Here is a 23746-nt window from a genome sequence, read left to right as displayed (position 1 = left end):
GGAACGTCCTTTCTCTCATACGTGCATCCGGCGTGGCCAGCCGAAGACCTCGGAGGTGAGGTAGGAAAGACTCGGGTAGCCCAATACAGGCCTCTAGGCTTGGCAGAGAACAAGGATGTGATTGCCATTATTGAGCAATGTTTTGGGGGAGGAGATGCTCTGTCCATGCAACATGAACACTGATTCCTCCATCATGGCCAATTTTTAGTGCATATAATATTGCAAATAGAAAATTATATTAATAAAGTGATATTAAAATCTTGTCTTTGGAAAATATCAGGTGATCTTCATAAACTATCTTCCCATGTTCTAAAAAAATATTTCTCTACAGTCTATCTTTAATTCATTTTGATGCAGCAGACATTTATAAGTCAGTTTAGCCAATACACATATAATAAGCATCTATTATCTGTCAGGCACTATGTTAAGCAGTGAGGTTGTTTTTGTTGTTCAGTTGTATTTGACCCTTCAGGATCTCATTTGGGGTTTTCTCCACAAAGATACAGGAGTGGCTTGCCATTTCCTTCTCCAGTTCATTTTACAGACTAAAGCAAACAGAGTTAAATGACTTGCCCAGGCTCACCCAGCTGGTAAGTCTCTGAGGCTAGATTTGAACTCAGGAAGATGAGTCTTCCTGACTCCAGTCCTGCCATTTTAAGCCCTAGCTTCTCTAAGCACTGAGGATACAAATACAAATAACCAATTATATTTTTTCATTTTACAGTAGCTAAGTGGTGACGTGCATAGAGTGTGGGCTTGAAGTCTTTTTCTCCTGATTCTGCTCACTTCACTTTGCATCACTTCATGTAAGTCTTTCCAGGGTTTTTTTTTTAATCATCCTGCTCGTCATTTCTCATGGCACAATAGCATTCCATTATATTCATATACCCCATAATATGTGCTTCTTGATTGATTGGCACTATAATCAAGACAACTACCTAACACTAATGGTTTTGGAGCAGGTGCCAATCTTTATTTATCCACTTCCACAAATGTTCAAAACACTGTGCTTTTCAGTGGGGGCATCAAGAGCAAATACAATGCATTCTTTTCATTCAGTGAGCTAATAATCTAAGAGGGGAAATTAGAGCTTCACATAGATATAAGAAAGGGTAGAATGAGACAAATGAAAAGAAGTCTAAACAAAGAATTATGTGAATATTGAAGGAGATATTACTTCTGGCAGGTATATGAGCAAGAGAAGAAAGTTGGACTTTGAGGGGTTTTTACAGATGCAAACTGGGGACTGGTAGTGGAGGGAATCTTATCCAGATCTATGAGATGGGTGTTATTTATTTAAGTCTGACCTAAATCACAAACAAACAAAAACACATAGCAACTTTCATAATCCAACCTTTTATGTGTGATAGCTTAGAATGTGGTCTTCCTAGATTCTGCCAGCCCAAGTCATGGTGTGAGTAGTGGCCATGATTACGATCTCTGTGGCGTGTGCCATCCAGTGCTGGGATGTGAGGAGTTAATATGCTTTCAGTGACTGGGATACAGATACCTGGAAAGAATGATGGGAGAGGTTAATGCACTTATACACATTAGTGATTTCCCATTTCTTTAAGCAGTCATGCAACATCAAAAACAGGAAAGAATTGATAAAGAAGTGATGTTCTTCATCAGTCAACCAATCAACAAGTACTTATTAAGCACCTGCCATTTGCCAAGCAGTGTGCTTTAAGGAAGAAAGGAAAGAGGAAGAAAAGCAGAAAAAGAGGAAGGAAAGAGAAAGGGAGGGTGGAAGAAAGAAATGGGAGGAGAAGAAGGAGTGAGGAAAGAAGAAAAGAAAGGGAGGAAGGAGGAAAGGAAGAGAAGAAAGAAGAAAGGAAGGAAGGAAGAAGTAGAAAGAAAGAGGGAGAGGAAGGGAGGAAAGAATGAAAAAGAAAGAAAGAGAGGCAGGCAGGAGAAAGGGAGAAAGAAAGAAAGAGAGAAAGTAAGACAGACAGAAGAAAGAAAGAAAGGAAGGAAGGAAGGAAGGAAGGAAAGAAGGAAGGAAGGAAGGAAGAAAGAAAGAAAGAAAGAAAGAAAGAAAGAAAGAAAGAAAGAAAGGAAGGAAGGAAGGAAGGAAGGAAGGAAGGAAGGAAGGAAGGAAGGAAGGAAGGAAGAAAGAAAGAAAGAAAGAAAGAAAGAAAGAAAGAAAGAAAGAAAGAAAGAAAGAAAGAAAGAAAGAAAGAAAGAAAAGATGGAGGGAGGAAAGAAGGAAAGAAATAAAGACAGGAGGAAGGAAGAAGGAAAGGAAGAATTGAGGGAAGGAAGGGAGGAAAGAAAGAAAGAAGGAAAGAAGGAAGAAAAGCCTTGCCAGAGAGTTTCATTCCAGATTTCCCCAATTTTCTATCTTCTGCAAACACTATGTCTAGTCTATAGTGTGTTGTAGAGTGGAATGAGCTCTCTCTGGAGTCAGAAGAGTCCACCTGTAATGCTTACTACCCATGTGTTGGGCAAATCATTTAAACTTTCTGAGTTGCATTTTCCTCATTTGTCAAACAACAGGGCTTGGGTTAGATTGCCTCTGAAGTCCCTTCTAGCTCTACAATCTCATGCCACTTCTCAAATGTCAATGAGTGAATTAACAACCTTGTGAAGAATCTCAGCATCTTCTTCATGCCAGCAGAACAAATAATCTTGGATCTCAGGAACCACTATAGTATAGGGCTGTGTATAAATTTGTTCATCTGAGTATATCTTTGATTGCTTTCCAAATATGAATGAATTGTATGTTACTGATTTTTGTTCTCCGTGATTCCTTCCCACTTCTTTCAATAGAATAGATTATCCTGTGTAGAGGAAATTCACTGAGATCCCTGGGCATGAGTGTTGTGAGGTTCTCATGAGAAAATGAACATAAAACACTTTTTAAACCTTAAAGAGCTATATAAATGGTAGTTGTCTATATTCTTAATAATATCAATTTTATTTATTAATAATATTATTATTAGCCAAAATCACCAGACTTTCAGTCTAGTGATAACTTATACCCTGAGCCTTGCCCTGTACTCTTACTAAGCTCAAACAATGTTTATAGAACATTACAGGGGTATTCTAGTAAATGTTAACTACCCATGGGGGGTTAAGGGTTGGGGACAAGGCACAGGTTATATACACAAAATTTTCACTTTAAACTGCATTGTTAATGCTAACTTAAGTCTAAGCAATCAAAAAAAAATGATAAATCAAGCCCTGATCTTCAAGAGATGGTTTTTGAGGTGTCCATTCTCACACTGAAAGCTTATTAATCACAACCAGCTGGTTAGAGCTGGCTCCAGCACACCCCTGTGCAAGCAGTTACATGGTTGGGTCCTGGGTCCTTCTTTTTCCAGATCCAAACACCCTTCCTGTGGGAGCCTAGAGCACTGAGAAGAGAGTAGTTTTAATGCCTATATTAAAATATAAATGGAGAAGGATCCTAGGATTATAATTTATAGGATTTAGAAATGGAATTGAATGTCCAGGGCAATCTACTACAGTCCCCTCATTTTATACATGAAGACACTAAGGAATGCCCTGCCCAATATCATGGAGTTATCAAGTTGTAAGGTAGAGGATTCCACGACCTCTGACTCCAAACCCAGAGCTATTTTCCATTACTCCAGTCCATTATGATAATAGCTCCTATTTATACAGTACTTTGAATTTTGCAAGGCTGTATAAATGATCTCATCAGTTCTACTTCTTCTGTTTCATTTATAAATATTCTGAACCAGAACAATCTCTATCCCTTGATTCATTTACACATTTAAGTTATTATTTAGGATTTTTTTAACGGAAAAGCACATTTACCTGTGCATATGAAATCAATCATCAGAGAAGCAGTAGGAAGAGAAGGGAATGAGCATGTCTACAGCTGTATAAATGTACCTACTATGTTCCAGGCACTATGCTAAGTGATTCCTTAAAATATTATCTCATTTGATCCTTACAACAGTCCTGCAAGGTAGATTCTATTTTTATCATTACTATTTTACATTGGAGGAAACCAAGGCAAAAAGATTTAAGTGACTTGCCCAGAGTCACGTAGCTAGCTAGTAAGTATCTGAGACCAAATTTAAATTCTGGTCTTCCCAGCTCCAGACCCGGAAGTCTATCCTCTGCATCTACCCAGCTACCTCAATAGGTACAATGTAGCATATAGCACAAGTAATAATTTCCAAGAAAGGTAAACTTGAGATATAGTCCTTCTAACAACTTAACCTACAAACTAGGCAGTTAATTGACCCTGAGGATAGATATGAGGGTTAAACTCAGGAATCAGGAAAACCTGAGTTTAAATTCTACCTCAGATACTCCGTGTGACCCTGGGTACATCCCTTAAGTCATTCAGTGTCGTTTTTCACATCTTTTAATGAGAATAATAGCAGTGTCTACCTTGTAGAGTTGTAAGATTCAAATGAGATATCTTACATCAAGTGTTGTGCAAATCTTAGGCACATACACCCACTTACCTACCCACCCACATACAGCAAAGTTTAGTTCAGTTTTAAACTAAGTGAAAACTGGCAAGTATAGGTAGCTGATGCAGAGGGATAGATAGATAGACAGATAGATAAACAGTTATAGATATAGATGTATATATGGAGTTAATTATATAGCTATAGTTATATATAGTCATATATATATTATTAATATATATTAATAGGTATATTGATATAACTTAATATTTATATGGATAATTATTATGTGCTATTAATAATATCTTGATATAATGTTTATGTTATACTGTATGTATTGTTTATATAATATAATAATGTATAAATTTATATTATTTGTACAGCACATAATAAAAATATATAAATATATAATTTATTTAATATAAATATTTATATATTAATTATAGAATATAATTACTGTATATATTATTGATATAACATAACATAATAATACATTCTACATATTTACTAACAATTAATTTTCAAGAGATTTTATTCCCCATCCCACACTTCTGACATAAAGGAGGAATTGCCCAAACTTTACATCCATGACTCCTCGGTAATAAAGTGGGTCAATCTTTGGGATGTGTGGAAAGAGAAGAGGTACACTGGAAGAAAAGTCCTTTGCTATACCATTGTTGCAGCGGGTGCCGGGACAGCACATGCCATCTCGATGGCACCGTTTCTTTTTCCTCCGGCACACCAGGCAGGCTGAAGAACCCTGGTGGGGACTGTTGCAGTATCTTCCAACTTCACATTCCTTATCACTGCTACAAGGGTAGGCCTGTCAACAATTTAAAAAAAAAAAAGGAATTATGGTTAGAATATAAAAGCATCTGGGGAGGAAATAAAATCACAGAGTCAAATAACCAAAACATTTCTCAATTCAGCTTAGACAAAGGATGGTAATATGGTATTAAATATACCTCTTGGATGGTAATAATCACTCTGTGAAACCTTAATATTGATTGTTGATACTGGTTCTGTCTGTTTCAATGAAGAAAGACTTGAAAAAAGTCTTCCATTTCTAAGAATTTTATCATTAGACTTTAGAAAGGTTATTGAGCAGTGAACAAGTTCTAGTGAACTTTGACAAAATGGCAGTTGTGGACAGGAACTCGAATCATCACTGATTTACTGTATGAGTTTTGAGGTCTCCTCAGCCCCTAGTATTGCTTCATCTATTTCATTGTGTTATGGTTAGAACTGACTGAAAACTGGGATATACCCAAAACAAAACAAAAGGTATGATTGATATCTCTTAGTTGAAACAAGGATGGATCACCAATCCCTGCAAAAGAGGAGCAAGAATTGGGGCAAAGTGTGGTTGGGATAGAAAGCAAAAGAGAGTTGAATAGACTTGGAGTATAAGGTTGATTTAAAGGAGCAGAGCTGGGAAAAGACAAATGGAGCCACCTTTGAAATTAAGTCATCATGTTGTTTATTGTACAAAAAATTAGGTTCATTCAACAATTTGACCATTTATCGCATCCACACAAAGTTCTAATTATCCTATAGCCCAAGTTACCTTTGAGTCATTCAGTCACCAAGCATTTATCAATGCCTGAGTAGGCACTGCCCTAAGCATCGGGTATACAAAGTACAACGTACATACACAAACAAACAAACGAATGAAAGAAATAAATGAAAGGACTTAGATTACTGCACAAATGACTTCCGGGCTCACATTCAGTAAACCAGTTAAACATTCATGTCTGTGGGAAAAAGAACATTTTGTAGTTTCTTACATTATAATAAAATACAAAAGCCTATAAACCTAACCCTTTATTGTTTCATGCCATTCTCCCTCTGAGGTTCAATGAAGACAAGATTCACAGCACTTGAGAAATACCTTACTGCTAGTTAGAAAACCAAAAAAGAATTCTTTAGAATATTATATTTTCTATCCTGAATTGAATTACATACTAAGAAATATTTCCAATCATATCAAGTTCAATAAATCACTTCCCTTCTCTGCACCTTAATTTCCTCAACAGAAAATTAAAGAATTGGAAAGAGTGATCTCTAAGCTCTGTGATCCTCTAATGAGATTATTTTTCATGCATGAAAAATAATTGAGGTAGCATGTAGTGGGAGGAGCATCAGTCAGAGATTCTGAAGCTCAAAAATTGAAGACCCATTTTTGTCACTCTAACTGTGTGACTCATTTCAATTGCCTCCCCTGTGAAAGGGTAGGTGACATCTGTGCTGACTATCTCCTTGGGCTCTGGTGACCAATCACAAGGCTAAAAGACAGAATGAATGTAAAGGGTTTGCAGCTAGAAAATGAAATAATAAATCTGAGCTTTTGTTCATTGGTCTTAGCATCACATTTCATGTTATATTTGATGTTCTGCAACTTTTTCAGATTTATCACTTCCCTCTTCTTTTCTCTGTCTTCCTCTTTTCCCCTCCTTTTACATCTTTTCCCCCACAGAATACATAAATGCGCATATTATTCAAGTCAGTCAGTAGCTTTTGTTGTCATTAGTTTTCAAAGTAATCCCTTGAAGACACCATTGATGAATGAGATTCAGAAGCATTGGAATTCTTCACTTTAGGAGAAATCATCTTAAAGCATCATTATAATTTACTTCCTCCCCTTACACACCACCAGTCTACCCCAAAGAATGAGCTCAAGTACACATGGCAATTTCTAACTGTGAGTGGCTTTGTAAACATTATAACAGTGAAAACTTCTGATGAGTATATTATCATCTGAAAAATAGAGATGGTCCTGAAATTCATCTTTCCAGTAAGTAACATGAGGATTGGGGAAATCTGCTTGAGGTTTCTATCTATCAAACTTTATTTTTCAGAACATAAAACAAAAGCTCCCCCCGCAACCCTCTCTCCTTCCTCTCTCTCTGGCCCCAAACCCAGCTATCCCCCCAAGTACTTAACTCCTTTGGAAACAGGATTCACATGTTTCTGATTCATTTACACTTAATTTGTTAAATTGTTGTTTTGCAAGAGACATTTGATGTCTCATACAACTTTTTGATGCCTCACTTCCCCCCTTAAAAATAGGGCACATCCTTCCAAAGGAAAACAAACACAATTACCCTCCCCCTTTAAAAAAAAAGATTATAGTCAGTGAAGAATAACACAGTGTCCGGAGAATTTTGAACTTAGTCCAACACTTGTATCCCTATTTTCTTTTAAGATGGATGTATAAAACCTCTGATACTTTAGATTGTTATGGTTAGTGGTTTTATCAGGTTGGATGATCCACTTACTGATGAAGATAAAATTCCCTCCTTGCCTTAGCAGAGCATAGAGCTTTACGGCTAGAGTCGATCTCAGAAGCCATCACTATTAAGAGTCACAGCATTGCATTTGAAAACTCTCTCCTCTCCCCTCCTCTCCCCTCCCCTCCTCTCCTCTCCTCTCCTATCTTCTTGCTCCTCTCATCTCTTCTGAGCTTGGTTCAGCTTATCTTGTCTTGGCTCAACTCCCCTCCTCTCCTCTTCTCTCCTCTCCTTTCTCCTCTTCTCCTCTCCAAAGACAGTTGATATGATTCTTTTAAGGCAATGTAAGTAGATAAGGCCATATCTAGAATTTAAACCCAAGTATTCCGGTATTCAGAACTTTTTATTTGGATGCTTTTATCCTCAACATTCTTCACTAAATCCTCTTCTGAAATATCATCATGGCAAGAAGGTAATCCAGATCCTAGAATACTCTGTTGTTGAGTATGAGTTCTAGCAGGTCCTAATCAAAGCAGGAACTCATAGAGTCTGAGAGTTAGAAGGAAACTTGATGGCAAAAAATCCAGTCCATAAATGAAAGGAATTCCTATTATAAGGTTGCTGACAAATGATTGTCCAGGATATGCTTGAGGGTGAATCATCCTTTGAGCTTCATAGATTTAGAAGTTGGAAGAGAACTTGGAAGTTATCAAATCCAAACTCCTCATTTTTAACAAATGGGGAAACTGAGGCCATGAGAGTTTAAGGACTTGTCAAAGATCACATAGCCAATGAGGAGCAGAGCTGAGATTTGAATTCAGTTCCTCTGGCTCCAAATCTATGTTTTTCCCATTGTACACTAATTATGGATGCTCTTATTTGTTAGGAATATTTTTTCTGACATTAAGCCTAAAATAAACATTGTTCCAACTTTAGCCCATGGCTTCTAGTTCTCCTCTCTGGGACCAAAAGAAACCAATCCAATCCATCCTCCGCACAACAATTTTCATGTACTTGGACCACTTTGAAAGGTTTCAAACACAGGCCAGGCAATGGGTGATGTATATACAGACAAAGACTAGCCTGTTCCAGTGTAGAGAAACTCAGGACCAAGGGGACCACAAGGTGACTGATACCTCAAGTACATTTTGAACTCTCTTCTAAGCTATTGGAGAATTATGGTCAATGTCCCAATATGGTGGTCAATGGCTTAGGCCTACTTGAAGTTCCATGAACAACTCCCATCTCTGAGAGACCTTCTGTGCTGACTGCCTTCCATGCCTACATCCTCACCTCTAACTCCTAGTTTTCTTCACTTTCTTCAAGTCCTAACTCAAAGTCCACCTTTGGCAGGAGGTCTTTCCTGGTCCCTACCATCTAACCCCAACAGATCATAATATCTTCCCCTTTCACACTACCTTAGGCTTACTTGGCCTATGTATATCAGGTCAGTTAGATGGTGTCGTAAATAGAGGTCTGAGCCTGAAATCAGGAAGAAATCAATTCAAATCCAGACTCAGATACCTCCTAGCTATGTGACAGTAGGCAAGTCTTCTAAGCTTAGTTTCATCATCTGTAAAATGGGGATAATAATAGCACCTACTTCAATAATGGTATATGCACAGTGCCTGGCCCATAGGAAGTGCTATTTAAGTGTTAGCTGTATTACATCTTGTACACACCTGGTACTTTCTATGTTGTCTCCTCTATTAGAATGTATACTCCCTCAGGACTGGGAATGTTATGTTGTGTTTCAATTGTTTGGTCTTTTTTGGTATCTCTAGTACTTAGTACAGTACCTACTAAATACTAACTGCTTAGTTAATAGTTAAAGTAGCGCAAGTCCTTTGAGAAATCTCTGCCCTATATAAAGGTCAGCTATGATGAGGATAGCAAATGTCTTTCAGGAGTGAATAACCATTTACAGTCAGGTGTGTGTGAGAGAGACACAAAAATGAAATGGTGCACTCTGGTGTCTTCTCCATTGTGGAGTACTTACTGAGTATCCCGAAATAAAATTGTCCCAAGAAACAAAGACATTGCTGTGTCTAGGAGTAATGCTAAAAGTGGCTTTGCTTAGCTTAAGAATAAATACTGAAATGATTTTTTTTCTGGTACAAAGCATATGTGCATAATGCATGCATGCATATACACATTGTATGCATGTGAATATATATACATGTATATACACATGCATATACATATATGAATGTGTACTTATATGTGTATATATATATGTGTATAATATATGTGTATATATGCATATACATATATATATATATACATATACACACACTTTATATGTATGTGTATTGTGTGTAATGACAATCCCATTAGGACACGTTGGAAACATCAGATAACACAAAATAACAGAACTCAGAACTGAGAGGGAACTCAGATTATCTAGTCCCAACCTGTGCATAAAATTGCTTCCCTCATACATTCTACAATACACCTGACAACTAATCATCCAACGCCCCTACTTCTGACCTTCATGAGATGGTTTTTTCTCACTTCTGTACAGATTTAAATATTAGGCAGTTGCCTTTCCCCTTATAATAAGACTATTTCTGCTTCTGAAATTTCCATGTCAAGTAGTTATTCTCCCTGGGGTCAGAAAGAACAAACAAGTCTAATTGTGTCTGTTACATCACATCCCTGAAAATACAAAAAGGTTGCCCCTCGATGATACACATAACCTTTTCCTTCTTGAGACAAAATGTTCCCAATTCCATCAATCCACCCTCACATAGTAGTGTGTGCAGACACCTCATCATTAAAGCACTTCTCTGGATGTATCTTAGTGTGTCAATGTCCTTCCTAAAATGCGGTGCCTAGAATCAAACCCAACACTATACATGTGGTCTGACCAAAACCGAGAACAGTGGGACTGTGGCCACCATCTTTTTGGTTCATTAGACCTCTCTTATTGTGGCCCAGATCACATTAATTTCTTTGGCTGCTAAATTGCACTGGCACATTGTGTAATGACTTTCTATTGACTTGATAGTCTCTAAAAAAAACAAACCTCACAACTTTTCCACATGAGCTATCATCTTGCTATGACTGTCTACTCACCTCCACCACCTGCCATCTTGTACTTAAGCAGCAACATTTTTAAAATTTAGTATACAAGACTTTATATTTATCCTAATCAGATTTCATCTCATTACCTCATTATGTTTGAATCCTGTCTCTTTTATCCAAAACATTAGCCTTCCCTTGAAACTTTTTCTTTCTTTTTTTTCTTTCTTTCTTCCTTTTTTTTTCTTTCTTTCTTTTTCTTTCTTTCTTTCTTTCTTTCTTCCTTCCTTTCTTTCTTTCTTCCTTCCTTCCTTCCTTCCTTCCTTCCTTCCTTCCTTCCTTCCTTCCTTCCTTCCTTCCTTCCTTCCTTCCTTTCTTTCTTTCTTTCTTTCTTTCTTTCTTTCTTCCTTCCTTCCCTCCTTCCTTTCTTCTTTCTTTCCTTTTTTCCTTCCTTTCTTCCTTCCTTCCCTCCTTTCTTTCTCTTCCTTTCCTTTTCTTGCCATACTTGTATTTTCAGCACTGTAAAGAGTTCCCTAAAAAGAACTCTCTCTATGAATACTAATCAACATTTGTTCTGCAGCTTAGAGTTTTGTTCAGCCCATGGAAAAGGTGAAGTGATTTTCCCTGGGTCACCAAAGCAGTATATATGGATAAAAGGTAGAACTGGAAGCTTCAAATCATATGCAAATGTGATAAGCATGAAAATGATAATTTTTATCAAGACAAAGTCATCAATAAAAACGTTGAATATGAGTGCCAAGGTAATCACTATGTATCTTCCTCCAGATAATAATAGTAAAAATAACTTGTAATGATGACGATGGTGATAATAATGGCATAGTGTTTTAGATGTGCAAAGCAGCTTTCAAACATCTCATTCTATCTTCACAACAATCCTGGAAGATAGGTGCTACTATGATATCCATTACAGATGAGGACAAGTTGACTGATTTGTCCAGTGAGGTGAGATTTAGTCCTAGTTTCTCTTTACTCAAGGTCCAACACATTCTTTGGGCCACCTGACTGATATTGACCTAATAATCACTAATCCTTGAATATAATCATTCAATCAGTTTTGAATTTATTTAGGTATATTGTCATAGAGTTCATTTGTCTGTCAAATTTAGGTGATAATCACAATTTTCTTTCAGAGAATGCTGTACACCTAATCTTATTTGTTCCCAATAGTCTATGAAATAAATTAATACCAATTCCTATGTTTCTAGAAAACAGGCAGAGAGGTCATGAGATTTTGGGAAAATGAAGAGCCCATTAAATTAAAAGCAAATATTTATCAGAAGACACAGAACCAGAGGGAGAATCAAAATAGAGGGTTCTAAGTATTTGTTTTGCCACTAGGACAACATGCTGAACCTTTATTTTTTTTAATATTTTAATTAATTAATAAATTTATTTTTCATTTTCACCATTCATGTCCATAAGATTTTGAGTTCCAAATTTTTTCCCCATCCTTCTCCTCCTCCCACCCCAAGATAGTGTGCAGTCTGTATCAGGGTCTACATATACATTCTTAGTAAACATATTTTCCCATCAGTCATGTTGTAAAGAAGAATGGGAGAATGGGAGAAACCATGAGAAAGAAGAAACAAAAGGGAGGAGAGAGAGAGAGAGAGAGAGAGAGAGAGAGAGAGAGAGAGAGAGAGAGAGAGAGAGAGAGAGAGAGAGAGCAAATAGCATGCTTTGATCTTCATTTAGACTCCATAGTCATGCTGGACTTGCAGAATGCTCAGGATCACAGAATTTTGGTAATAGACATTTCTCTTTTGGAGGAGGGGACTTTTGGGGAGGGCTCTCTGATCTGAATTAAGACATTAGGAAAAAAAAAAGACTTTCTTCATTATTCATTCCTGTCAGTCTCTGAATGTCAACAGCATGAATTTGTGCAGCTGTTGGAGAGACTGGCAGAAAACATCAACATGTCTGCAAACAACATTTTCTCATGTTATCTCTCTATCTTGGTTTTATGTCTGATTAAGCTTAATACAAATCAGAGGCTCAAAGTGAAATTCAAAATTTCAAGCAATTATTTTCTAAAATCTTATGGTACAGAGGAAAAAATTAGGTTTAATTGTTGCATTTAATTTGAACTAATTGAGTTTTTTCCTTCAATTATGTTTACCATCACATGGTAGAAAGAGATTATTAATTCAAGACTTATATTTAGGGTTTTGGGTTTTTCTGTCATTGGTTTTATTCCCCTTTCCCCCAAATGCTGCCCGTTATTCAGAACAAATAATGTGTAGGAATGTGACAAGCACATCAGATGGAATAAAAGTCCTTCAAGTGTAACAGAGACATGACTGATAGGGTCAGCCCTTTCACACCTCTCCAAAATCGAGTTTAGCTACTGAATGAATTTTCAGGTTAATGAAACTGTTCATGTTTGGTAATGGAAAAAGAAGAAACATCATGAAAGTGTTCCTGTAGGATGACCACCCATCCAGACTCTTGCAAGATTGTCCTAGTTTTGTCTTGCTTTGTTTCTGCTTTTAAAAAAAATGGGGACAATCCCTTGTCCCGCAAGCCCTGTTTGTAGAACAATTTAACAATCTTGGAAGCTTTCTGAAGCCAGAAAAACGTCATCCACTGGGCAGGCAGTGTAATGCCTGCAGGGGACAGTCCAGCTGTGGGAATGAAAAACATTCAAAGGGGATTAGAGGGAGGGATATGTGGAAGAAAGCAGACCTGGGGTCAGGACTGGTTCAGATCTAAGGACTCTAAGAGAGCATCAGTGGAAGGTCAGAGGTTGCCTTAGGAGTCTAGCTCAAATGGTCTCTCAGAGGCTAATGGAAATATTAATTTGTAGAGGCATGAAATTCCTTTTCATCAATATTTAATTGACTAGTAATTAGTAATTGTTCAAAAATTAAATTCCATTCGATAAACTTCCATGTACTCCCAGGGCATTTCCTCCAGCAAGGGGAAAACTGCAAAATCTAAATCAATTCAGATAATGCAAGTGATAGCTCCCTTTGTCCTGCTCTAGTTTAGTAGCATATTATATGTTCCAGCCTGATTGGTGAGTGAGCACAAACTCATCTACACACTCTCTCCAGATGATTTGTACCATTTTTCCCATCTCATCCAATCATCCACCAGGAAACCTGTGACTATCTGACATCTTGTCATCCATCCTATTGTTATGTGAACTTTTCTCTCCACGCTTTCCCATCCTTACTGTAAGATCAGTAATCAAATAAATACTATTAATATTACTCCTAAAAAGGGCATGACAATCACAGTCCTATGTTTCTCTTATCCTATGTAATTTGCTGGACCAAAACTCCCCTTCTCTGGCCATCACTTCACTCTTTGAGGGCAGGTTCTACTTTACTTTTTCTATTTTATATCCCTATTATTTAGAAAAGAATTGAATTGAGCAATCAATTAACTAAAGATATAAACCTCTGGACCTTTGCATAATACAGCAAGTCAGTTTGGAAGTAGTATGTTCAATAGCAAAACAGGCAAGCTTCTGGGGCTTCCAGGCTCAAGAGCACCTTGATGAAGGAGATTTTTGTTTTGAAAAGGGAAATGGGTGATGGAGTAAGTAAGCCCAGAGGGAACTCATGACCATGATGTGGGACTGTAGGAGGCCATGTAACCAACTGGGACCTGAGACACATGGGAACAGGAACTTTTAAGATTGTACAAAGGAAGAAACCCCTGGTGTCTAGCAGAGAACTATACCTAATGGAAATCTGGTGATGAATTCCATGGAGGAGAAAAAAAGAACTTCCAATAACCTAAGAAGCAAACACTTATTAAACACCTACTATGTGCCAGGTTTACTATGCTAAACACTTCACAAATATCTCATATTATTCTCACAACCACTTGGCGAAATAGGTGATACCGTTACCACCATTTTATAGTTGAGGAAACTGAGGCAGACAGCTTTGAAGGGACTTGTCCAGGGTCACATAACTAGTAAATGTCAGATACAGTATTTGAGCTTATATTCCTGATTTCAGATCTAGTTACTCACTCTGCTATGGCACCTAACTGCCTCTGCTGCTGGCTCTGGAGGAGAAGTGAGGCTGGTGACCTTGCACAGCTCTCCCTCACTCAAAACAAAGTCAAGTGCAAGTCACATCATCATTTTTCTGAGGGCACGGTCTTCTTTAGCAAAGAAGGACGAACACAACAACAACAGTCCCTTTGTCATGTATACATCTTTCACACATGCCTTACTGCCATTTTACTCTGAATCTGAGCCCTTTCTTCCCATGGACTTTTTGTTTATGAGAGAGTATGCCAATATTTTTGCATGCCATTTTTTTTACCATCTGTGCTAACCATAACATATTAGAAAATAATTTTGTCTAAGAGCCAATTAAATCTCACTGATAATCAATGAGGAAGGGGCCTCTTGGGAGCTCATGAATATCAGTACTAGAAACCTTGAACTCTTAGAACTCTAAAGAAAAGAATTTGTCATTTGCCCTCAGGGAACCCGGGAGGTGTTATACACACATGTGAGTATGTACACATGTATACATATATGTCTGCATACGTATATATCTGTATACACTGTGTATATACATATACATTGTGTGTATATGTGTGTATATAGGAGTGTATACATACACACACACATATATATTTTTTTCCCTGAATAGCATAGAAACTCTTTGAATTTAGGGACTGGTTCGTTTTTGTTCTTGTATCACCAGTGTCTAGCACAATGACTAATACACAGCAGGTTCTTTGACCAGTTACATTCATCATCATCACTGGTGATTCAATTTTCCCTTTGACAGAGCATATATAGTAATAAAGGACATCTATATTTCCCACCCCTAGATCTAGAAAGTAGAAGCTTAGCAGAGATTTTCCAGTGGGCAGGTATATCTTCAAATAGGATATATTTTCACTTTTCTCAGAAGACTTGGTGGTCATGGCCAAGAAGAGAAAGATGGCTACATTATACAATCTACCCACATGACCTCGGGAAAGTTACTTCAACTGCCTGGACCTCAATTTCCCTATCTGTAAGATGAGGGCATTGTACTCAGTGACCTCTAAGGTTCTTTTCAGCATCTAAGATCCTTTGATATTGCAATAACCCTTCCAGCACTGGGATTGGTGAAATCTATGTCACTACTGAGCATATTGTTGTCTTAGAAGCACACATACTCAGGGGTTCTATGGGGAACCTCTACCATGAAACTCTTCAGCACACTCAGAGGGTTCTTGCTAAGGACAAATGCTTCCACAAAGTTCCTTCTTCCTTTCTCAGATTTAGTTACTGTCCCTCTCCACTATGAGCATGAGCATTTCTAACGCTACTTAGAAAAGGGAGCTTAAATACATACCAGATGCATTGGTGCACCTTGGGATGAGCCCAGTATGGATTCAGAGCTGTCATCACACCCATTACAGCCAGATTGGTTTTATGTATCCATGTGGTGCACACCTGTGTCTTGCTGGTCATGCAGGAGGTTACAGTTGTCTTTAAATCTTTGCTCCCCTGTGTAACTTTGAAAAACCAATTCTCTTCCTTTTGTTTTGTTTTTTTTTTTTTACCAAACACAAGGTTGAGGTGACTTAGGTTTTCATTATTTTTCTCTCTAATATCCCACATAAAATAAGAAGTTTCTCTTCTTAAGGGAAGATTTTAGATTTACAATTAGAAGACAGTGTCATGGAAAGAACAGAGTACTAAACCTTGTACTGGCTATTCAAACTCCATGGGATTCAATTTCCTCATTTTTAAAATATAGGGAGTTGGTCTAAATCATCTCCAAGGTTCCTTCCAACTCTAACAGATATGTGCCTTAGATAAATGGTAAAAGAAAAAATGACTTATTCTAGTGGTTGAGTTCTTTTTATCTTTGGGTTCATACCTGTGATTTCATCTAGCAATAGAAATTTCTCTGGGGCAGCTAGGTGGCACAGTGGATAGAGCACCAGCTCTGAAATCAGGAAGATCTGAGTTCAAATTTGGCCTCAGACACTTGCTAGCTATGTGACCATGGGCAAGTCATTTTTGCCTCAATTTCCTCATCTGTAAAAGGTGAAGGAAATGACAAAGTATCTTTGCCAAGAATTCCCCAATCAGGGTCCCTAATTGTCAGACAGGACTGAAATGACAAAACAACAACAGAAATTTCTGAACCCTGTTTAAATCTTCTAAAAAATTTTTAAAAAATAGAAAAAGAGAATAGCCAGAGGAAAGGGTAATAAAAAAATAAAACAAAAACACTTGAACAACTTGAGATAGTAAAAGAAAGTGACATTTGTGTTGAATTCAATTTAATTTAACACATATCTGGGCATCTAGTATACAAATTCTATCCTAGATGCTAGAGTTTTGAAGATGGAAGATGAGACGTATTCCCTTGCTTCAAGATTGCAATTCAGTAAAGGAGATGAGGACAGAGACAGAGAGAGAGACAGAGAGATAGAAAGAGAGAGAGAGAGAGAGAAAGAGAGAGAGAGAGAGAGAGAGAGAGAGAGAGAGAGAGAGAGAGAGAGAGAGAGAGAAAGTATCCTAAAAGTCTTAGTGCATTTGAGATGCCTTGTATATCTTTTATGTAGATAGTGTTTGCTTGTTGTCTCCCCCACTAGAATATGAGCTAAGCAGGAACTGTGTTTGCCTTCTATTATAATCCCCAGAGATTAGTACAGTGCCTTACACATAGTAAGCCTTTAATAAATGCAAGCTGATTTGTAAATACTGTGGGTCTAGAAATAAAGCCATAGGACTGAAAGTTAAATTTCTTGAAGCATACCCTCTTATCTTAGTGGTAGGTGCATTTTAATTGTGTCTTTATAATAACTTGACTTCTCCAAAGTAGATCTTCGAAGGGTCACTGTTTTTCAGGATACATAATAAGAAAGTCATCTCTCCTGGTTGCTCATTTTTCATGGTGTTACAGAATTGTCACTTTATCAAGAGAGTCTGGCCACAAATCCTACATAAAGCCAATTAAGGTCGTCAACCCTATAACAATGTCTGGAGTAAGTCAACAATAACTGACTTGAGTTATTACTTGCCATCCTGGGCTGGGCTTTGTTTAGAGTGGATGTAAACACTAACACTTCTCTGATCTTACCTGAAGACTATAATACTAACTCCAAGAATCTGTCCAGACTAATAGTTCATTGGTTCTGCACTAAAATGTGGGAGAGAATTTTCTGAGGAAACAGGTGAAATGAGTAGATAATACTTGAAAGATTATGATGGGGGAAAATCATTCTCCATACTCAATGTGGGTTGAAAATTCAGTTCTGTTCAGTGAATTTATCACCATGTGCAAAGCACTTGAAAATATTTTAAGTAGTGATTAAAGAATACTGTTAGATCCTGTTTAAATATTTTCCCTGTCAATGGTACATTTTGATGTAAGCTTAGATTCGTAGCTAGAAGGCACCATATTAGGAAACATGTTTTTCTATGTGTAAATTGGTGTTGTAGGGTAACCTCACCTGAAGAAAAGACTGCATACAAAAGCAAGGAAGTTTCATGTGAGGGAGCTGGATAACAGGAGTGATTCCTTTCTCCTAAAAAATAACTAAAGAACATAAATTGCCCTACTAATCGACTCCTAAATGGAAAAATACAGTCACAAGGGTTTATTTGTGTGACAGTAATTTCTCTCTTTTTTCCTTATGGAAGAAAGTTAGGGCACATTTGGAAAGTCACCCTAGACAGGAAATACTGACCATAGCCTTCTACCTCTACTGCTGAGAAAGAACTAATATAGAAGTTAGAGATGTAGCTCTGTGAAACCTCACAGCCTACTAGTGGCATTGTTAATGCAAATCTGTCCAGGTGGGAGAAAAGAGCCAAGCCTTTTTTGAAGCTATAAAGAATTATAGGATTTTGTGTGGGAAGCATCCTTAAAGGTAATATAGTCCAACTTCTTCATTTTACTGATAAAAAAGTGGAGGACCAGAAAAGTAGTTATTGCCCAAAGTCATGCTGATAGAATGCTCTCGGAGACTTTTGAACCCATGTTCAAAACTATGATGTTTTCTCCACTGTACAAAGCTGACTCAGAAAAAAAAGAATTCTAACAGATGAGAAAAGTACAAAATTGCATCTAGATATATTCTTTAAATTTTGTTCTACAAATAAATCTTTAAAATCATTTTTAAAATTGGTTATTTTAAGTTATTTAAACAAAGTGTTCCATTTGAATTTTTTTGTTGTTTTTAAGACATTTATTGGGAAAATGTAATGTCTCTGGTTGCAGTCTTTAGCTAAAGTTGATACCTTGCTATTTAAATCAGGAGCCACATTCATTACAAAACTCTTTATCTGGTTGGGAGCACTACTCAACTACTTTTAGGGTGGTAATACCTAAATGCAGATAAACTACTTAAGAAAGAAATAATTAGCCTTTTGAATGTTGAAAATAAAGTCCTAAATTTATGAAGCTATGATATCCAAAATCATTGTTGGTTATTAAAATTGTGAACAAGAAAGAAAAACTGTAATAACCATGGAGATACAAATCAAATTAAATTCCAGATTATCAAATAAATTAAGGAGGTCATATAAAAAATAAAAACTTAATATATTTAGCCTTAACTTTCTATTAAATGGATGAAAAGTTTTTTTGCTATGTTCAAAATACTAGGCTTATAAACGGAATAGTAAGACATCCTTATTTTCAAGTATCTCATATTCCAATAGAAGATTTTAGCTGCAATTTTTCAATGAAGTTTGGATCTGTAGAGGAACTTAAACTAGTGGAGGTATAAGTTTATATTTTCTTAATAGATCAACATGTAATAGAGGTCTGATTCTTTGGAAGGAAGATGTGGGAGTTTCAGCATGTAGTCAATCACTTTGCAATCTTCATCATTTGTCATTATTCAGATTTATTCTTGTAATGACTACGTACCTTGCATATGTCCTCATGATGAAGCAGAATTGATATGGAATTGAGCTTAATCATGAGAATATGCAATTATTATCTTTTTGACTTATTTCAAACAGAGACATTTTATAGTTAATGAGGAAGCATTGTAAATAACAATACCTCCTGCCCTCCCCAAATAGGAGATCCAGCTGTGAAGTAGTAATCTGTCAAGGTAGCACTTTGATCTTTTTAGTCATTGATGGTTGTTGATAGCCTGAACATCTCTGGCTTCAAAGAAACATAAAAATCTATTCTTAGGACTATTTGACCCCTATCTTCATATTCCTACCCATGATGAGAAAAAACGTGAGACCCAGAGAAGACTCCACAGTAACAAATGTGTTCATTTATTTCTGAATCATTTATTCAATCAATCAGTTAGCATTTATTAAGTGTTTACTCTGTTCCAGGCACTGTGCCAAGCTCTGGAAGGCCACACAATGAACAGGTTGAAATGTGTCAACATTGTGGAACTCTATCAGAGAACAGTAACAAAAATATTTTGGTAAAAATGATAGTGATGGTGATGATGAGGCAGCATGGTGTAATGGCTAGGAGCAAGGAAGGCCTGGGTTCAAAACCAACTTCTGGCTCTATAATATTGGGCAAGTTATTTAATCACATAATATCCTGGACAACTAAGACTATAAATTGTACAGAAGGCATCAACCTGTGTGGGTAAAGGGAGTTTACTCCTCTTGGAATCCCTTAAACCAATGAAATTACATCACTGGTCTTCATTCCCCCCCATTGATAAACTCTCAACTGTTTAAGAAATCACCATTCATTTCCCATTTTCAATGCAAACAATAAACAATAATCTCAGTGTTTACATATTGAAGCCACAAGTTTAACACTTCCCAGGCCCTTTCCCCAGTAAACTGATTTGAATTCTTATTGTGTGGTATATGGAAGGAAAGGTCAGAGCACAAGGACAGAGGAAATTCATGTAAAGTAAACAACATGGTATTGTGGAAAATGCCACTTATTGACTTGTGATTCAATATCTGTGCAAATTTCCAAACAAAAGCTGGGCTAGATCATTCTAAAGAATGAAAGTGTCAGGCAAGAGGACAGATCATTTGACTTCTGTGACCATTATGCTAAAATCTCAGCCATGCAAGTATGGTACATTTTGTGATGACATCACAAATGTGTTAGCAATCCAAAAGAGAACGGATGAAAGGAATTGGGCTTCCAGTCCCACCACCCGCATTGATGCAGTGACCAATACATTTCAAAAAAGGTCAGATGTTTTGTGACAAGATTAAAACAAAATAATCTAAACAGAAACCAGGCTCAGAGTGTGTCACTTTCCCTTTATCCCACTGGCATCTATATCCTGCCCAAAAAGTGAGTTCCCCTTTGCCTCTTGGTTTTGGCCCCTGTTCATTGCTAAGGAGCCCCAGATGTACTGGCTCTGGCTCCCCCTTTAACACCTCCATGTCTGGCCTCACATTCCAACAGCCTTTGTAGGGAATACAGCCTTTAGAAATGTTGGGGGAGGGGAAAGAAGGGAAAGTGGAAGACAATTGCCAAGAAAACTGAGTTCCCCCTAGGGAAGAGAACTTGTCTATTTTGGCCCAATGTAACTCAAGTGAAAGTTTGGTGACTATAAAGATTAAGCAACTAAATGGAGGGAGGGAGGGAGGGAGGGAGGGAGAGAGAGAGAGAGAGAGAGACAGACAGACAGACAGACAGACAGAGACAGACAGACAGAGAGACAGAGAGATAGAGACAAAGACAGAGACAGACAGAGATAGAGAGAGACAGAGACAGAGAGAGTTCATTGAAAATGCTCTTTAGAATTAAGTGGTTGAGAGTGTAACATGCAATGTTTGCTTCTCAATTAAAGGAAGAAATCATGAAAAGATGACCATAAATATACTCCTCTTTGTGATTTATTTGTACAAAGTTGCTAAAATCCTCATCAAAAAACCCCAAAGTCTTTTTCTGACAGTGAATGGTGAAATCAGGAAGTCCAATGACTTGGAAATTAAAGTATCGAACAGGCAGAAAGAAGGGGCACTGATACCAAAGCCAGATGGATTCAAGGTGGACAAAAGCATTTCAGGAAATGATTTACATTGGACTGGTGGGACTTTGTTACCAACTGCATTTGGCTAGCTCTAGGCTAGCCTCAGATGAGAAGTACTTAACATTTCCCGTTGCTTATCTTCTCTCAGGAATACTTAACATGCAAATCTGAGAATAAACTTTATTCTTCTCAGTGCAAAATCAGATTTCTTTGTTCGTTTGATTGATTGTTTGTTTTTTCCCATTTGGCTAATTGAATGTCAACTCAGCTGACCAATAGAGAAGAGAAGGCAAACCATCCCATACAGTAAATTACTCTCAGGAAATGAATTAGGCACACCTGGGTACCTGTCATTTAATGCAAAACTTCAGTACCTCCTCTCCAACATTTGTCACTTTCTTTTTCTGTCTAACAAGATATTGTCACTATAAATAAACAAATAAATAGGTGTGTGTGTGTGTGTGTGTGTGTGTGTGTGTGTATGTGTATGTCTGCATATCTAACTTGCCAATCTTATAGGTACGAAGTGGTATCTCACAATTGTTTTAATTTGTATTTCTCTAATCAACAGTGATTTAGAGCATTTTTTCGTGTCACTATTGATAGCTTTTATTTCTTCATCTGAAAACTGCCTGTTTCTCTCTTTTTGACAATTTATCAACTGAAGAATAAATTTGACTATTCCCTACATATTTGAAAAATGAGACTTTTATCACAGAATCTTGTTGGAATCCCTTACACCCCCCCCTCCATTTCCTATTTTCCTTCTAATTTCAGCTTATCAGATTTGTTTATGCAAAAACTTTTTAATTTCATGTAATCAAAATTATTATTTTATTCTCTGTGGTCTTCTTTATCTTTTGTTTGGTCATAAATTGTTCCCTTATCCAGAAATCTGACAGATTTATTTTTTCCATGCTCCCCTCATTTGCCTCCGATAATACCTTTTTTGTCTAAATCATTTATCTATTTTGATCTTAACTTAGTGTGTATATGTGTGTGTGTATGTGTGTGTGTGTGTATCTGTGTGATATAAGTATTGATGTACATCTAGCTTCTGTCAAACTGCTTTCCAGTTTTCTCAACAATTTTTATCAAAATGTTGAGTTCTTACCCTCAAAGCTTGGATCTTTGGGCTTCCCAAACAGTAGATTTCTATGGTCACTTATTACTATGTATTATATATCACATCTATTCTACAGATCTACCACTCTTATTTTTTCTCCATTACCAGATTGCTTTGATGATTACTGCTTTGTAATGTAGTTGGAAATCTGAAATTGCTAGACCTCCTTCTTCACATTTTTTCAAACTAATATTCTTGACCTTTTGTTCTTCCAGATGGATTTTGTGACTATTGCTTCCAGCCCTATAAAATAATTCTTTGGTGGTTTGATTGGTATGGCACTGAATAACTAAACTGACCTGGGTAGAACTGTAATTTTAATTACATTGGTTCAGTCTGGTCAGGAGCAACTAATATTTCTCCAGTTGTTTGGATCTGTCTCTGTTCATGTGAAAAGTGTTTTGTAATTGTACTCATATAAACTCTGGGTTTGTCTTGGCAGGTAGATTACCAAGTATTTTATATTGTCTGCAGTTATTTTAAGCGGAACTTACATATTTTTTATCTCTTGCTGATGGATTTTGTTGTATATAGCAATGCTGATGATTTATGTAAGCCTATTTTATAACCTTTAACTTTGCTGAAGCTGTTGTTTCAAATAGTTTTTTAGTTGATTCTCTAGGGTTTTCTATGTATACCATGATATCATCTGTAAAGAGTAAAAGTTTTGCTTCTTTACTGCCATTTTTATTCTTTCAATTTCTTCTTCTTGTCTTATTGCCACAGTTGATGTTTCTAGTACAATATTGAATTTAGTGGTGATAATGGACATTTTTGTTTCACTTCTGATTTTATGTGAAGGCTTCCTTTGTTGACAGTTTTAGATAGATTCTACTTATTTTAAAAATGGCTCCATTAAATTCTGTTTTCTAGTGTTTCTAGTAGGGATAGATGTGTTTTTTCAAAGGTTATTTTGGAATCTATTGATGTAATCATATGATTTTTGACAGTTTTCCTAATATCAAACCACTCTTGCATTCCTAATATAAATCCCACCTGGTCAAAAGTGCATTATTTTGTGATATATTGCTGTAATC

At 36.8% G+C, this 23746-nt stretch overlaps 1 protein-coding gene across 2 annotated transcripts in view; it reads right to left on the bottom strand.

The window, feature by feature from the left end:
- DKK2 (dickkopf WNT signaling pathway inhibitor 2) overlaps positions 1 to 23746 on the bottom strand; it is a 141164-nt gene that overhangs the window by 4591 nt on the left and 112827 nt on the right. For both annotated transcript variants that reach the window (XM_072624677.1, XM_072624676.1), the window contains exons 2-3: positions 5067 to 5217; positions 1355 to 1510 (exon numbers count right to left, since the gene is read on the bottom strand). In XM_072624677.1, coding sequence (XP_072480778.1) covers positions 1355 to 1510; positions 5067 to 5217 — 307 coding nt within the window. The remainder of the gene's footprint in view (positions 1 to 1354; positions 1511 to 5066; positions 5218 to 23746) is intronic.

Source organism: Notamacropus eugenii, chromosome 7, assembly GCF_028372415.1.
Source record: "Notamacropus eugenii isolate mMacEug1 chromosome 7, mMacEug1.pri_v2, whole genome shotgun sequence".
Classification (NCBI taxonomy): Eukaryota; Metazoa; Chordata; class Mammalia; order Diprotodontia; family Macropodidae; genus Notamacropus; species Notamacropus eugenii.
This window is presented reverse-complemented; position numbering and strand designations above follow the sequence as displayed.